This window comes from Ovis aries, chromosome 13 (genome assembly GCF_016772045.2).
Source record: "Ovis aries strain OAR_USU_Benz2616 breed Rambouillet chromosome 13, ARS-UI_Ramb_v3.0, whole genome shotgun sequence".
Taxonomy (NCBI): domain Eukaryota; kingdom Metazoa; phylum Chordata; class Mammalia; order Artiodactyla; family Bovidae; genus Ovis; species Ovis aries.
This window is the reverse complement of record NC_056066.1, coordinates 62,892,680-62,910,657: the sequence shown is the minus strand read 5'-3', so window position 1 is coordinate 62,910,657 and position 17,978 is coordinate 62,892,680. Positions and strand designations below refer to the sequence as shown.

General features: G+C 48.0%; 1 protein-coding gene across 1 annotated transcript in view; it reads left to right on the top strand.

The window, feature by feature from the left end:
- SNTA1 (syntrophin alpha 1) overlaps nucleotides 1–12,957 on the top strand; it is a 29,668-nt gene extending 16,711 nt beyond the window's left edge. The window contains exons 3-8 of the mRNA XM_042230320.2: nucleotides 5,031–5,235; nucleotides 8,572–8,779; nucleotides 8,935–9,065; nucleotides 11,189–11,385; nucleotides 12,099–12,286; nucleotides 12,371–12,957. Of these exons, the coding sequence (XP_042086254.1) occupies nucleotides 5,031–5,235; nucleotides 8,572–8,779; nucleotides 8,935–9,065; nucleotides 11,189–11,385; nucleotides 12,099–12,286; nucleotides 12,371–12,463 (1,022 nt within the window). The 3' untranslated portion in view covers nucleotides 12,464–12,957. The remainder of the gene's footprint in view (nucleotides 1–5,030; nucleotides 5,236–8,571; nucleotides 8,780–8,934; nucleotides 9,066–11,188; nucleotides 11,386–12,098; nucleotides 12,287–12,370) is intronic.
- The last annotated feature ends 5,021 nt before the right edge of the window (nucleotides 12,958–17,978 follow it).

Here is a 17,978-nt window from a genome sequence, read left to right as displayed (position 1 = left end):
TTCTTAATAGCTTCTACTTCTGTTAGGGCCACACCATTTCTGTCCTTTATCGAGCCCATCTTTGCATGAAATATTGCCTTGGTATCTCTAATTTTCTTGAAGAGATCTCCAGCCATTCTGTTCTTTTCCTCTATTTCTTTGCACTGATCGCTGAAGAAGGCTTTCTTATCTCTTCTTGCTATTCTTTGGAACTCTGCATTCAGATGCTTATATCTTTCCTTTTCTCCTTTGCTTTTTGCTTCACTTCTTTTCACAGCTATTTGTAAGGCCTCCTCAGACAGCCATTTTGCTTTTTTGCATTTCTTTTCCATGGGGATGGTCTTGATCCCTGTCTCCTGTACAATGTCACGAACCTCATTCCATAGTTCATCAGGCACTCTATCTATCAGATCTAATCCCTGGAATCTATTTCTCACTTCCATTGTATAATCATAAGGGATTTGATTTAGGTCATACCTGAATGGTCTAGTGCTTTTCCCTACTTTCTTCAATTTAAGTCTGAATTTGGCAATAAGGAGTTCATGATCTGAGCCACAGTCAGCTCCCGGTCTTGTTTTCGCTGACTGTTTAGAGCTTCTCCATCTTTGGCGGCAAAGAATATAATCAATCTGATTTTGGTGTTGACCATCTGGTGATATCCATGTGTAGAGTCTTCTCTTGTGTTGTTGGAAGAGGGTGTTTGCTATGACCAGTGCGTTTTCTTGGCAAAACTCTATTAGTCTTTGCCCTGCTTCATTCTGTATTCTAAGGCCAAATTTGCCTGTTACTCCAGGTGTTTCTTGACTTCCTACTTTAGCATTCCAGTCCCCTATAATGAAAAGGACATCTTTTTTGGGTGTTAGTTCTAAAAGGTCTTGTAGGTCTTCATAGAACCATTCAACTTCAGCTTCTTCAGTGTTACTGGTTGGGGCATAGACTTGGATTACTGTGATATTGAATGGTTTGCATTGGAAACGAACAGAGATCATTCTGTTGTTTTTCAGTTTGCATCCAAGTACTGCATTTCAGACTCTTTTGATGAGCATGATGGCTACTCCATTTCTTCTGAGGGATTCCTGCCTGTGGTAGTTGATATAATGGTCATCTGAGTTAAATTCACCCATTCCACTCCATTTTAGTTTGCTGATTCCTAGAATGTCGACGTTCACTCTTGCCATCTCTTGTTTGACCACTTCCAGTTTGTCTTGATTCATGGACCTGACATTCCAGGTTCCTATGCAATATTGCTCTTTACAGCATCGGATCTTGCTTCTATCACCAGTCACATCCATAGCTGGGTATCGTTTTTGCTTTGGCTCCATCCCTTCATTCTTTCTGAAGTTATTTCTCCACTGATCTCCAGTAGCATATTGGGCACCTACTGACCTGGGGAGTTCCTCTTTCAGTATCCTATCATTTTGCCTTTTCATGCTGTTCATGGGGTTCTCAAGGCAAGAATACTGAAGTGGTTTGCCATTCCCTTCTCCAGTGGACCACATTCTGTCAGACCTTTCCACCGTGACCTGCCTGTCTTGGGTGGCCCCACATGATTAGCTAATGATCATGGTTAAAGCTAATGATCATAGTTAGCTTTAACCAATTAAGATTTTCCCCCTGGGCTGGGGAGAAGCCCAGCCTTTAGGGCTCAGGGTTCTGTTAGCAAGGAGAAAAAAAAAGTAGGGTTGTTTTTTTTTTTTTAATGGTTTAACTGACAGAGAGGCTGGGATGTGTCCCATTTCTATCATCCCTTGAGACATAGTCTTGGGGTAAGTCATTGCTGTAATGGTGAGGATGAGTCATTTTTAGCCTAAGTTCCCCGTCTTTAGACTTAGGCTTAGTTCTTTCAAAAAAACTCTGCTGTTGTATTCAGTATAACTTCTTTTCCAACACCGCCCCTCTCACTTTTACCCTTGTTTACCTTGAATCCTATCTGAGCAGTCTCTTGTGACAGAAATAACTTCTTATCTGGTTCTTCCAGGTAGCTGGGCCAAGAACTTCTTCCCTCTGCTTCCGGGTCTGTCCACCCACAGCCAGAGCATTCTGACTGGGCCTTGACTGCGGGCATCAGATAGCCAACAAGCCAGATGGCCATGGATGTAGCGGTGGCAGAGAAGAGAGGAAGAGAGGTTGTCCCAGGGCTAGCAGGCATAGGCGTTCTTCAGTACGGCAGCCAAGGGGACAGCTGACTGGGAGAAGAGAGACCAGTGCTTGGGCAAGACATTAAAAAAAAATTATTTATTTATTTGGCCGCACCAGGTCTTACTTGTAGCATGTGGGATCTAGTTCCCTGACCAGTATCAAACCCAGGCCCCCTGCATTGGGAGTGCAGAGTCTTAGCCACTGGACCACTAGGGAAGTCCCTTGGGCAAGACTTTCAACCATCTTGACATATACACTGTCCTCCTAGTAGCTCATTTTAGAGACAAGGAGACTGCTGCTCATCAGAATTGGGGATAGTCCAGATGCTGGGTCAGATGTGGCGGACAACTTGGTTGCCTGCCTTTCAACCATTTCCCCTTCTTCCATGCTACCAGAGCCTGATTTAATTGGGTGGGAATATGCTCAGCCCCAGGGCTTCCCTTTGCCAACAAAGGTCCATCTGGTCAAGGCTATGGTTTTTCCGGTGGTCATGTATGGATGTGAGAGTTGGACTGTGAAGAAAGCTGAGCACCAAAGAATTGATGCTTTTGAACTGTGATGTTGGAGAAGACTCTTGAGAGTCCCTTGGACTGCAAGGAGATTCAACCAGTCCATTCTGAAGGAGATCAGCCCTGAGATTTCTTTGGAGGGAATGATGCTGAAGCTGAAACTCCAGTACTTTGGCCACCTCATGCGAAGAGTTGACTCATTGGAAAAGACTCTGATGCTGGGAGGGATTGGGGGCAGGAGGAGAAGGGGACGACAGAGGATGAGATGGTTGGATGGCGTCTCTGACTCGATGGACATGAGTCTGAGTGAACTCCAGGAGTTGGTGATGGACAGCGAGGCCTGGCGTGCTTCAATTCATGGGGTCACAAAGAGTCGGACATGACTGAGAGACTGAACTGAACTGAACTGAACTGAGGGCTTCCCTGGTGACTCAGACAGTAAAGAATCTGTCTGCAGTGTGGGAGATATGGGTTTGATCCCTGGCTTGTGAAGATCCGCTGAAGAAGGGAACGGCTACCCACTCCAGTATTCTGGCCTGGAGAATTCTGTGCACAGAGGAGCCTGGCAGGCTACAGTCCATGGGGTTGCAAAGTGTTGGACATGACTGAGTGACTTTCACTTTAATGTTCAGTCAGCCCCAGAGGCTGACTTGTGATTGGTCTAAATCAATCATGACTACTTCCTCTTACTAATGATTGTGCTAGAAGTTGGCATGCCAGTCCAGTTGGGCCAATGAAATACAAGGTTTCATGGAAGTATTTACCTCTCTGATAAGAGGGAGGTATGAGTTGACAGTGCTTTTGCTGCCTATCTCCTTCCTTCCTGGTTTGGTCATGTAAGGGATCATCGGCTGGACTGTGTTGCAGCCATCCTGTGGTCATGAGAGGAAGGCCGGGAGAATGGTAGGGATGCCCATCCAGGATCCAATGTCATTGAGTCACTGAACCAACCCTGATATTGCTTTCCTCTAGACTTCTTGTCACATGAAATCATAAATATCTTTCTTGCTTAAGGCACTAATATCATGTATTCTATTATTTGTAGCCAAACCCACCTAATTGATAGAGTAAGAGGGACCAAAATATTTTATTATCAATCAACTTTAATTGATTGGTAATGGCTACCATGGACTTACCAGGTGGCTCAGGGGTAAGGAATCCACCTGCCAGTGCTGGAGACATAGGTTGGGTCCCTGAGTTGGAAGGATTTCCTGGAGAAGGAAATAGCAACCCACTCCAGGATTCTTGCCTGGGAAATACCATGGACAGAGGAGCCTGGCGGGTTTGCAGAGTCAGGCTGAAGGACTAAGTTCAGGCACAAATATAATAGAAGTTCAAGTTCTATTTTGACGTGGCATCTCCAAAGTCTCAGCATCCACTTACTTCTGTTTTATTGGTCAGCCTTTTGGAGTATGGCTCATATTCTCCTGGTCAAGATGGTGCTCCACCGGTCTGTGTTTCAGCTAGCTCAACCCTGTGAGGGGAAAAGGCAGGGAAAGGAAGGGTGTGCCCCCCTTTTTAATGGGCAGGACTTGGTAGCCTAACACACCTCTTTTGTTCTCATCCTATTGGCCAGACTTGGTCACATGGGCACTGATAGCTGCAAGGGAACCTGGAAATTGAAGTCTTAAGTTGGAAGGTTATCACTATTTTGGAGGAAAATTGGCAGCCTCCACCACAGGACTATCTCACGCAGCCCCTCCTTTTAGCAGATGAGAAGACTGAAGAGAGAGAGGCAAACAAGGGGACGGTGGGGGAGCAGTTCTGTCTCCTGACTCCTGTCTTGGTGCTTGCTCACTGCCTTGTTGCAGTTGTTGCCCATTCTCTTTAAGTAGTCATTTTGAAACTCTAAACACTTATACTTACGGGGTTAGAACTTAGTCATGTGGCCATACCTAGCTGCAAAGGAGGCTGTGAAATGTAGTCCACCAGGTGTCCATGGGTCTATGAATAAGAAAGGTGAAAGGATGAATGTTGGCCTGCATCCAGGATTTTCTACCATGTAGCCCTGTCAGAGACGTTAGCCTAGAGGAGGATAGTGATGTCAAAGTGTGTGTGTTAGTTGCTTAGTTGTATCCGACTCTTTGTGACCCCATGGACTGTAGCCCGTTAGACTCCTCTGTCCACGGAATTCTCCAGGCAAGAATATTGGAATTGAAAAAAAAGACAAAAAAAAAAAAAAGAGAATACTGGAGTTGATAGCCATTCTCTTCTCCAGAGGATCTTCCTGACCCAAGGATCCAACCTAGGTCTCTTGCATTGCAGGCAGATTCTTTAATCATCTGAGCCACCAGGGAAGGGGAGTGGACATAAATTAAAATTTGATGAATTAGTGACAGTTGTTACATGTGGTACATGGGAGCCCACGTCATGGTGGTAACTGCTGACCTCTCCCCTAACCAGTCAAGTACATGAAAGAGGTCTCACCATATTTCAAGAACTCTGCCAGCGGGACCTCGGTTGGCTGGGACTCGCCTCCTGCCTCACCCCTTCAGCGGCAGCCTTCCTCCCCTGGCCCCCCACCCCGGGACCTCCGTGATGCCAAACACATGTCCTTGAAGATGGCATATGTCTCAAGGAGGTGCACCCCTACAGACCCAGAGACCAGGTAAGCCTAGCATAGGGGGCGGCTCAGACAGACGTGCCCTCATGTTAGGTGGTGGGGCCAAAGGAAAGATCCCTTGTGTTGCAAGTGACAAGCACAATGCCCAAACGCAGTAGGTGCTTAAGCAATGCTTGTTGAATGGAGACAAGAGTGAAGTTATGGGGATGATGGTGTGCTTTTCTTCTCTCTTCTTCCTCTGGGTAGTTCACATCTCAGGAGGAACTTGGTCTGCAGAGGAGTCCTGGATTCCAGTCTTGGTTCTCCTTGAACTGGGCCCTTTTCCTCACTAACCTTGAGATTCTCCCTTATGAAAGAAGGATATCAGACTCAGTGATCCCCTCAAGTCTCTTCCAACTCTGCCGAGGTTCCAAGATACCTGGTAACTTTCACTCAAGGCCATGGAAGGTTACCATCCCTCACATCTGAGCAGCCCTTGACATTGATGATAAGATTGATACTAGCCAGCATTATTGAGTACTTATCATGCACAATTGAATTTAACTCTCACAGCAGCCCTGTGAGCAGAGTCCTATTGTTTCACCCTGCTATTGTAGATGAGGACAGAGGGAGGAAGTAACCTGCCCAAGATCACACAGCCAGGAGGAGAATGGAGCTTGCCTCATTCCAGGTAGCCTTCTCAGCTTCAGAAGCTACTTGAGTGATGGCAGTGGTGAATGCAGTCCAGTTGATCAAATGTGCAGCATTGGGGCGGGGGTAAAAGGCCTGTGCTCTGGGTGCTAATTACAGCTGAGGTTTAATGCCCAGTCAATGCCCAAATTGGCCAGGGAGGTCTGATTAATGTCCAGCATTCAGACCTCCCATCCCTACTTGATGCCCTAGCCCCAGCCTCGCCCATGAGGCAAGAACTAGTGATTCTCAGGTTACTTACAGGTGCTCCACTTAGGGACCTTTTGTGTTGGGTGAGGGTGAGGTGGTATCAATCCTTCCTGCGACTCATAGAACTTTAGGTTAGTTATGGTTCCTAGCCTGATCCCAGACATCACCTGAAGCATGTGTGTATTTGTATTTCCATGTATGTGTATGTGTGGATGGCATGTAAATGCAAGTGTTTGTGTGTATATGTGAGCATTTGCACAGGCAGGGATGTAGGTCTGTGCATATGTGTTTGTATGTTTTTGTGTTAATATCCATATGTGTATGTGCATGTATGTACATGTGCTTGACCTGTGCACACATGTGTAACTTGACTATAACTGGGGTTCCATATCAGCACAATATCCTAGTCAAAGGAACACCATTCGGTAACCAAAGCATAATGAACAACACTTTTACTTAGTGTTAAGATTACGTTGGTGTGCAAGCATCAGAAACCCCAACAAGCAATGGCTTAATAAATGAGGAGTTAATTTTCCACATGTTTAAAAAGAAGTCCAAGACTTCCCAGGTGGCACCGTGGATAAGAATACATCTGCCAAAGCAGGAGACGTGGGGACCTGGGTTCCATCCCTGGTCCGGGAGAATTCTACATGCTGTGGAGCAACTAAGCCCGTGTACTGCAGCTAGTGGGTCCAGTGAGCCCTGCCATGAGAAACCTGAGCACCACAATGAAGAGCAGCGCCTGGTTGCTGCAATAGAGAGAAAACCAGCACGAAGTAATGAAGACCCAGTACAGCCAAAAATAAATACAGACATACATAAAAGAGAAACCCAGCAGTCAGCTATTTATGCTGCTACTGATGGTCAAGAGTACCCTCAAGGCATCAGGCTTCCAGCTGCTTCTTCTGCCATCTTTTACCATTTTTATTAAAAAAATTTTTCTTGGCTGCACCATGAAGCTTATGGTATCCTAGTTCCCAGACAAGGCATTGAACCTAGGCTCTTGGCAGTGAAAGCATGGAGTCCTAATGGCTGGTCTGGCAGGTAATTCCCCTCCTGCCGTTTTTTAGTGTGGATTTTCTTCTTCTTGGAAATAGCTTGGTGCCTGCACCTCTATGCATGTGTCCATATTCTAGACAGGGAGAAGGCAAAAGACAAAGGAATTGTTTCCCTGGTATTTTGTTCTATCACTGCATAAACAGCCATCCTAAAATTTAGTGGCTTAGAAGATAGCACGTTTAATATTTTTCACAGTTCTGTAATCTGGGCTGGCTTAGCCAGGCAGTTCTTCTGTTCCTTGTGCCATCTGCAGGGGCTACAAATCCAAGAGAGCTGGTTCACCTATGTGCCTGCTTCCTCAGCAGGGGTGGTTGGAACAGCTGGCGGCTGGCTAAGCATTCCTCTTTTTGTAGGGCTTTTCCACGTGGCTAGCTTGTTTTCCCTCTCAGCATAGGTGACCTTGGGGTAGTTGGATTTCGTGATCGCTTAGGAATGCCAAAATGGCACTTCTGCCACATTTTGTTTGTCAAACCAAGTCGGAAGGTCAAGGAGAGGAGAAATAAACTTCACCTCTCGGTGAGAGAGTGCATATAGGGAGAGATGAGTTTGGTGGAGGCCATCTTTGGAAACGAACGGCCCAGCTAGGAACACTTCAGTTGGGAAGGGACTTCGCTTTCTATTTCAACAGTCAGAATTGGATTGATGGCCAGTGCTAGCTGCAGGGGAGATCTGTAGTGGAGGAAGGCAGAGGTGAAGGCATTGGAATGGATATGTGCAAGCCATTCTCCAGTTTCTGCCCCACTTCACTGGTTACAGAAATTCCAAAGGGGAGTGAATCTTTAAAGCCCCACAGAACTTTCGAAGGTCCTTTCCCTGCCACTGACTCCTCTTGGACCTCCTTGAGACCTTCCCCTTACACTTGCCTGTGTGGCTTTTTGTCTCCCCACGCTTTCCCTTCACCATACCCTGGCTTTTTCTTTTCTTTTTTAACCATACAGTGTGCCTTGTAGTGGTGCTTCCCTGGTGGCTCAGTGGTAAAGAATTGACCTGCAGATGCAGGAGACACAGGTTCCATCTCTGGGTCGGGAAGACCCCCTGGAGTAGGAAATGGCAACCCACTCCAGTATTCTTGCCTGGAAAATTCCATGGACAGAGGAGCCTGGCTGCCTACAGTCCATGGGGTCTCAAAGAGTCAGACATGACCCAGTGACTAACACAATTACTACTACTACACTTTTGGGTGTGTGTATTTGTGTGTATATGCCTGTATGTGTGTTGGAGAGAGAGATGTAGTCTCTTATCCCAAGATAAGATAAGATAGATAAACCCCATGAGGCCCAACAACTGTGGCCAGAGCCCAGGAGCGGGAGTTGCTCCTGATTCTTTCATGGACATCCCCTGTGGTTTCCTCTGGTTTTGTGGTAGATGGGGGTTCCTTGGCTCAAGTTGTAGCATTGGGCACCTGTCCAGTGGGACTCCCCTCTACCTCACTTGCGCCTGCAGGTATCTGGAGATCTGCTCGGCTGATGGCCGGGACACCCTCTTCCTGAGGGCCAAGGATGAGGCTAGTGCCAAGTCCTGGGCGGCTGCCATCCAAGCCCAGGTCAACACTCTGACGCTCCGGGTCAAGGATGAGCTGCAGGCGCTGCTGTCAGCCACCAGCACAGCCGGGAGTCAGGACATCAAGCGGATAGGCTGGCTGACTGAGCAGGTGCCTGCCGGGGCCCCGGGGACCCCTCCTCCCCTCTTCCCCTCTCCCAGAGGCGACCCCAGTCCCATTTCCCCTCACTGCCTCACCCCGCCCTGGCCCTCTCACCTCTCTTCTCCCCTCCCTGTCCCCTCTCACTGGTGCCTTGCCTCCTGCAGCTGCCCAGTGGGGGCACAGCACCCACCTTGGCCCTGCTGACCGAAAAGGAGCTGCTCCTCTACAGCTGTCTCCCCCAGACCCGTGAGGCCTTGAGCCGGCCGGCGCGTACTGCCCCCCTTATCACCACCAGGTATTTGCGGGTAGGGCAGGCCTGTGTGTCCCACCCAGAGCTTGTGGGGGCGATGCTCTAGATGGACCTCAGAAGCTGGGGACTCCAGCCCCATTCTACGCTGAGTTATTCCCCAGGTGGCCTGAAGCAAGTCCCTGCCCAGTCTGGGCCTTGGTTTCTTCATCTATAAAATGGGGCCTCAGAACAGAAGGATATGAGGTCCTATCAGTCACTCACTCATTGACACCTGCTCTGTCCAACCTGGTGCTGCCTGGTTCAGATGAAAGACAGTCCCTAGAGGTCTCTGTCCTCAGGGAGGACCCAGCCTGGTGAGGAGACTGGCCTGGAAACAGCCTTTACAATGCAGAGTGTAGGAACCGCTTAACTCTACCTGGCCTGCAGGTGGGGGTGGTGCAAGGCTTCAGGTAGAAGATGACATATGAGCTGGACTTTGGCAGATGGGTAGAAATTTGCTATTTAAGGAAGGGTGGAGAAGCATCTTACACAGAGGGAACAATATAGTCAGAGGGACAGAAGCATGAAGAGCTCTCACAGCTTCACAGAGCTCACTGAGTGTGCTATAACCAGGGTGTAGACTCTGTCTGGGAAGTGGAGAGAAAGAAGGCAGGGAGTTGGCAGGCCCTGATCTTGCAGAGCTTCTGTTGCGTGGATAAGGACTTTTAGCTTTATCTTAAGAGCTGTGGCAGACAGAGTGAGAAGAGTTTTAACCTGAGAGTGAGGTGTCTCGTCGGGTCCTGTTTTAAAAAGGATCTGTGTGGCTGCCATGCAGAAAATATACTGGAGGAGGGGGATGGGAGCAGTTACGCTGGAGAGACAGTGGAGGTGGGTAGAGGCAGCAGATGGAGAAGAAAGGCCGCATTTGCATTGGAAACACATGGTGGGAAAATTAACCAGGCTTCGTACTTGCCAGATGGGGAGGGTGAGGGAGGTGTCCTGATGAATGGATGAACGGGAGTTTTAGAGCTGGTGTCTGGGTGGGCAGTAGGAGTGAGGGTGGGAGTGCAAAGGGAGGGGGTTGGATCAAGATGTTGAGTCCAAAGTGTCGGTGGGGGGCGGGTAGGTAGGGAGCTTGGGTAGGAAACTGGGGAACTTGTGAGTCTGTTGCTTAGGGCTGCCAAGTAGGAGACTGGGCATCAGAAACAGCTCCAAGGGGGAACTGAAGCTATAAGAGAAAGCTTGTGGAGTGAGGACCAAAGAGGGCGAAGGTATAGAACTCTGGGGTCTGCTGCCCTGGGAGGGCCAGTGAACTGCCCAAGGTTACGCAGCAAGTGGGAGTCAGGCTGTGAGGTGTGGGCCCTTGTTGCTCATGCCTCCTCACTCCAGGCTGCATTCCAGCACACGTGTCAGGAGCCTGCTGCCTACTAGGGATGAGCAGGTCATGAACGTTCTACCTAATCAAGTGATTCATTAATTCAGGCCACAAATGTTTACTAAGCACCTACTTTGTGCCAGGCATTGTTTTAGTTTCTGAGACTATAGAGTTGAACAAGGTAGACAAACATTTGTGCCCTAGATGATATTCTAGAGAAAAAAGCAATCAAAAGCCAACTGTAACAGTAAAAAGTAAGTATAATTTCTGGTACCATAAGGAAAAGTGTGGCTAGTGAGTGATAGGGGAGAGTGCCATTTTATTTTTTGGCTGTGTGGCATGTGAGATCTTAGTTCCCTAATCAGGGATCAAACCTGGGCCCCCTGAGGTGGAAGCGCAGAGTCTTAACCACTGGACCGCCAGGGAAGTCCTGAGGTGTCATTTTAGGCAGAGAAGTCAAGGAAGGCTTCTCAGAGGAGCTGGCATTTGAGCAAAGGTCTGAAGGAGATAAGGGAGAAAGCAATGCAGATAATCAGGGAAAAGTTTGCTGGGCAGAGGGGACAGCAGAGGGGCTGAGGCAGGAGTGTGCTTGGCGTGATTGAAGATGCTAGAGTGGCTGGAGCTGAGGGGGCCAGGAGGAGGGTGGCAGGAGATGGTCTCCTGTGACTCCATCAGTGACCGTCTGGAGGTCCTATCCCCCCACTGGGTGGAAAAGGAGTCGCAGGGCCCCTTCCCAGGTCACTGCTCCCTTGGCCCAGAACTATTTCCCCGATGCCCGGGGCCTCATGCTTAGCACTCTGCCCCCTGCCCCCAGGCTGGTGCACTCAGGCCCCTCCAAGGGCTTGGTGCCCTACGATGCAGAGCTCTCTTTTGCCCTGCGCACGGGCACGCGCCACGGTGTGGACACTCACCTGTTCAGCGTGGAGTCACCGCAGGAGCTGGCTGCCTGGACCCGCCAGCTGGTGGATGGCTGTCACCGGGCCGCTGAGGGTGTGCAGGAGGTGTCGACAGGTGGGCTGGGTGGATCTGGGAGTGCCTTTTTGGTAATGAGCCGCTTGTCCCCAGGGGCATTCAAGTTTCCTTCTTTAGGATGCTTCAGGAGGGGGATCAAGAGTGGGATTTGGGGTCTCCGAGGGCCCTCTGTTTTGGATGTGCAGGTGTCCTGGAAGGTAGTGAGACTTGTTTCCCAGGGGTTTTCCTGTCCTGGCTTTGTGACTCTGCTGGTGAGGATATGAGAGGTGGCACTTGGGGTAGGGTTGCCAGAAAAAGTACAGGACACTCACTTGGATTTGGATTTCAGGTAAATAGCAAATAGTTGTTTAATTGGAGGAGATCCAAATTACCCATTGCTCATCTGAAATTCCCATTTAACTGGGCAAGAAGTCTGTAGGCATCTAAAGTCTCCAAAGGCCAGGCTTGGTGGGCCTACCTTCACAGGGAGTGGGCTTCCTGTCCAAGGCGGAGTTGAAGATTCCCCTGTCCTCCTTTGGTGCTGCTGGCTGCGGGTCTGGGAGTGGGGTATAGGTTTTCTGCCCACTCATCCTTCTGTGTTTTAGAGTGTGGGGGACTCTCTACAGGGTGGATGTACAAATGGCATGACAGACAGTGAGCTTCCCACCCCCGGTGGCACTCAAGCCCCACTTTGGGGGCTGCCAGTGGGGACTGGAGGGAGGGCTTGCAGTCTCTGAGGTGTCACTGCGCCCGTGCCCATGCCCTCCCCACAGCCTGCACGTGGAATGGCCGTGCCTGCAGCCTCTCCGTGCATATCGACAACGGCTTCACACTGTGGGCGGCGGAGCCAGGTGCAGCCCGAGCTGTGCTGCTGCGTCAGCCCTTTGAGAAGCTGCAGATGTCCTCAGACGATGGTGCCAGTCTCCTATTCCTGGACTTCGGGGGTGCTGAAGGCGAGATTGTGAGTGGAGGGGGTCGAGGGGTGATGCTCTCCTGGAGGCCAGGCTGGGTGGGCTCCTGACCCTTCTCTCTGTTCACCCCGTAGCAGCTGGACCTGCATTCGTGCCCCAAAACCATGGTGTTCATCATCCACTCCTTCCTCTCGGCCAAGGTCACCCGTCTGGGGCTCTTAGCCTAGAGGTGGTCAGATGCATTAGCCCTGAAGAGGGAGTGTCCACCACATGGCCTGACCTGGCTCTCCGCTGATTGCCTGCTTGCTGCTGGGCTGAGGGAAGGGAGAGGAGAAGAGCAAGAAGGCGGAGACCCAGCTTAGGACACAGTGGATCCCACCAGTGATGGGGGAGTGTCCCTGCAGCTCCCCACATCCCCACCAGTGCCTTTCGTGGAGAGATATTTTGTGTACACAGAAGCCATTCCGAGTCTAGTATGTGCCCCTATGGGGATCCTGACCCCAGCTAACAACTGCTGGCCCTCCTAGAGGCCCCTAAACTGTCCCCAGAGGCCCCACCTGAAGCTGGAGCTCCCTGGGGCCCACGGTGAGAGACAGAGAAGCCTTTCATTCATTTCTCCCCTCATGCTCCACCACCTTGGGGCACCAGGTTCTTCTCTTCAGCCTCTCTCTCCTCCTTACTCATGGATAAATAAACAGCCTGTGAGCACATAGGCAGCCTGGCCCAGTGTCTGTGGTTTGTGCCTTGGCCTGTGGGTCCTGTGGTGGCCCTTGTAGTCCCAAGATGGACCAGACCGAAGACTGGAGTCCCTTTCCTTAGAGAAGAACAGACCTTCAACCATAGGGTGAAAAAAGAGTCTATTGGTTATCTACTATTGCAGAACAAATGACCCCCAAATTTAGCAGCTTGAAACAATGAACATTTATTATCTTCCAAGTTTGGTGAGTTAGAAATTTGAGAGGGGCTAAGCTGGATTGTTTCTGTCTCAGGATCTTTCATGAGGTTATCATCAAGGTGTCAGTTGTACTCATCTGAAGGCTAGACTGGGGTCAGAGGATTTGTTTTCAATATTTCTAACTCATGGCTGTCGGCAGGAAGCCCTCGTTCCTCACCATAGTCACCTCATTATGACAATGTGGCTGGCTTCCCCCAGAGTGAGTGACACAGACGAGAGAACCAAGAGGAATCCACTGTGCCTCTTATCACCCAGTCTTGGACGTCACATACTGTCATTTTTGCTCTATTCATTAGAAGTGAGTCACTAATCCCAGCCCACTCTCAAGGGGAGAGGAATTAGGCTCTACCTCTTGAAAAAAGGAATGTCAAAGAATTTGTGGACCTATTTAAAAACCATCATTGAGAGCCTCTGGCCTGTTTCCTGCAGAAGAGAGGATGCTTGGTGCGTGCTTCTTGGAATGTTTCTTTGGAAGCTGTACCAGGCAGCTGGCTACATATGAGCCTTACTTGCTTGCATTGTCCAGAAAACCACCATGACAACAGTAATTGTAGCGTACATTCAGAGAGTACTTGCTATCTGCTCAGCACTGTGCATGCATTTCCTTATGGGGTCCTCACCACATACCTATGTGGTGAGCACAACAATCCCCATTTCACAGGTAAGAAAACAAAGCTCAAAGGGGGAGAGACACTTGCCCAAAGTCACACACTTATGAAATTCTGAGCTTGGATTCAAACGATGTCTTTCTGACTTCTGACCGCTTGTTCACCTTAGAGACTTTCTGGTCCTGCACTATCCACTAGAAATATAATGCAAGCCACATATGTAATTACTAATTTTCCAGTAGCCACCTTTTAAAAAGTAAGGAAAAAATAGATGAAGATAATTTTAATAATATGCTTTATTTAACCTAATAGAAGCAAACTGTTAGAACTTCAGTACATAATGTACAAATTCATTAATGAAACGTTTTGCATTCTTTTTCTCATAGTAAGCCTTTGAAATCTGTGTATTTTATACCTACATCTCTATTCAGAGGTCAAATTTTCATTAGAAACCTTTGATTGGTATTTTCATAAAATTTACAGTTGAAAAAATTAGATTCACATAATCAAGTTATTTCCAAATATACCAAAGTTTTCCAATAACTGAATTGAGTATTGGTGTTTAAAATTAATCAGAATGGAATTAAGTTCCGTTTCTCACTCACACTACCTGCATATCACATGCTCAGTAGCCATATGTGGTTAGTAGCTACTGTATTAGACTAAGTAGTTCTGAGCACCCACATGAGGAAATTGAGGCCCACATGAGGAAATTGAGGCCCACATGAATTCATGTAACAAGCCAGAACCAGAGCTGGTCCTAGAAACATGGGGAAATGCAGGTAAGCAGAGATATTCCAGTTTTGCCCACCTCAATCTGCCCACTGTCAATCCACTGTTTATTCAAGAATTATATAGTGCACACCTAGTCTGTGTTAATCCTTGGGGCCAGGAGCTGCTTTGCTGGGAGCAAGACTGACAGGTCCCCATGTGCAGGGGAAAGAAATTCAGCAGAAGCTCTCACAATCAAATGTGTGACTCTGATTGGGTAGACACATGGAAATATCAGAGAGGCCAGCTGGGACCTGACCTGCTCTGAGGGTGAGGGCAGGTTTCTCTAAGGAGGAGACCTGAAGCTGATGTGCATCTGAAGAGCATGCTAAAAATCAGACAACCCCAATCTCTCTTGCCCTAGAAACAAGCATTTATTTTCATGCTTCTGGGGCTGCATGTTGACTGCAGTTTGACTCTTAGAAGCTGGGCTTGGCTGGGTGGCTTCGGTCCAGGCTGTGGGTTGGGCTGAGGTCTACTCTATGTTTTTCCTTCTGGACCCCAGGATGAATGAGCATCAACTCCCAGGGCAGTATGAGACAGTATGAAATCTGTTATGCATGCATGCCTGCGTGGTCACTTCAGTCGTTTCAAACTCTTTGTGATCCTATGGACTGTAGCCTGCCAGGCTTCTCTGTCCATGGGATTCTCCAGGCTAGAATACTGGAGTGGGTTGCCATACCTTCCTCCCGGGGATCCTCCCAACCCAGGGATCAAACCTGCATCTCTTACGTCTCCTGCATTGGCAGGTAGGTTCTTTCTTACTAAGGCCACCTGGGAAGCCCCTGAAATTTATTATGGAATGCTTCAAACTTCTAAAATCCGGGTTTGTTTTTTCCTCACTGCCCCCAGACACCACATTGGCCCAGGACTCCACAATCACTGGACAGCTGCCACAGCTCCCAGATGATCCACTTATTTGTCTCCTCACTCTCCTTCCCTCAGTGCAGCATATTTTCCACACAACAGCCACTTTATATGCAAAGAAAGTGAAAGTCAGCAGGGATGACTAACTTGGCCATGGCTATCATAAGCATTGGAGCCTTAATGTGAACTCAGCCAGTCTGACTTTGAACTAGTCAGTCAATGATAATAGGGCTTTTGAATCAGACTGGCCTGTGGGTGGATTCCAGTTCTGCCATATATTCGTTGTGTGAGCTTCAGCACATGACTACCTATTTGTATTTTCAGTTTTCTCACCTTAAAAATGGACCAATAATAGCCTCATAGACTTCTAATTAGGTATCAAAGAGATTAGTTGTAACAGGGGTTGTCAGGGCCCCCAGAGTCTTAGTAATTCAAAGTGGCTGGAGCCATTGTCTGCATCTTATAGTCAGAGGGCTTTCTCCCAAACCACAGCCTCCACATTAACATATATAAGAGTATACTTCCACCATGGCTGCTAGTATATAACTACCCCTTCGGGTGAAATAATTCTGAGATCTGTGTTTTACTGTTTCCTAGATCTCTGCAACAGAATTAAGATTCAGATGCCCACTTCAGTAACTGGCTTGGTAACATGTTCTTTATTGGATGTCTTCCCTTCTCTGTCTCCTTTTCTGACTACCTTATCAGTGTTTTCTGAGATCACCTGCATGCACTCAAATCCTTTTTTCAAGGTCTGCTTCCGGGAAACTCAAACTAATACATAAAGCAGTCATTTATTCATTCAACGCATACTTATTAAGCCATAAAATGAGTCAGACTCTGTGCTAGATCCTGGGGATATTGCAATGAACAAGACAGATTGTGTTCCTGCTCTCAGGGAGCTGAACGTCTAGGAGCTAGGCAATGCTAAGTAAGCAAATAATGCTATCATTATGGATAGTGACAAGTATTGTGAAGAAAATGATGTGATTAAGAAAAAAGAAAATGATGTGATAATAATGGGATCATTTTAAGTGGGATGGTCAGAAAAGGTCTCTCTGGAGAGCTGGTATTTAAGCTGAGACATGAAGGACGAGAAGGCACCAGCCTTGAAATAGTCTGAGGGAACATCCCAGAAAAAAGCTAGTTAATACAAAGCCTCTGAGATAAATAGGTGCTTGGGGTATTGAAGAAGCAAAATAAAATTATGTAGTTGAAGTGTATTCAACTAGAGAGATCATGCTAGGAAAAGAAAGAAATAAATGGGTTGGAGAAGTAAAAGAAAGCAGTAGCTAGATCATGCAGGTCCTAGGACACAGTAGGAAATTTAGATTTTATTGCAAAGGCAATGACAAGCCACCGGGAATTTTCAGCAGAAGAGTAATGTGATCTGATTTTCCTTTTTTTTTTCCTGCGGGGCTTTTTTTTCCTTTCCAGCTTTTGGGATCTTAGTTCCTTATCAGGGATCCAGATCCAACTCTAGCCCATCGCAGTGAAAGGGCAGAGCCTTAATCACTGGACCGCCAGCGAACTCCTGTGACCTCAGGATAAAAACGAATATATTCCCTTAGGCTCTGTGTGGGATATAAGTCAGTAGGAGACTAGGTTAAAGACAGGAGCAAGGAGACCAGTTAGGCGATAGCAGCCGTTTCTGATGAGATAATGGTTGCCTGAGATAGAGTTGCAGCAGGGGCAGAAAGGGAGGATAGAAAGTGACAGATTCGAGACATTTTGGACTTAGAGCTGACAGAACTTTCTGACTGCAGAGACTGAGGAGGAAGAAACAAAAATGAGTTTCTCTTAGTGCAACTGGGAGGATGCTTGGGTCTGAGATGGGCAAGACTGGGCAGACACAGGTTTTGGTTGAGGATGTGTGTGTAGAAATGACGAATTCTGTATTAAGTTAGAGGCGGTCGATAGGTACCCAAAGGGAGGTGCCTCATGGATAGTGGAACTCTGGGTCTGTGACTCCAGCAGGGGCGGCAAGAGGGGGTGGTCTCTGCTGGAAACATGAATTGCCAATTATTTATAGCGCAGCGCTGTCCAACAGAAACAAAAAGTGAGCCACGTAAATAATTAAAAATTTCTCAGTAGCCATAGTTAAAAAAGAAAAAAAAAAAAAAGGAAAAAGAAACAGTTGAAACTAACTTAAATAATATACTTAGCCCAATAGGTCCTAAATATTATCTCAGCACGCAATTCATGGGGTTGCAGAGTCGGACACGACTGAGCGACTGAACTGAACTGAATCAATATAAAAATTATCGATGAGACAGTTGGCCTTCTTTCTTCGACATTCAGTATGTGTTTTACACTTAGAACATAGCTAACGCGCACTCGTTATGTTTCAAGCGCTCCGTTGCCATATGCACGTTTAGGGGTTACCACTTGGTTCAGGGCAGCAGAGGAGGATTTTCAAAGCCAGAAGCTTAGGCGCACCCCGGACACTATAGACGACGCACTTCTGCCGGACGGAACACCCCGGACCGAATTTGCGGCGGAACGGAAGTTGCGTGTATCCGCGCGCAGCCGCAGACGGAC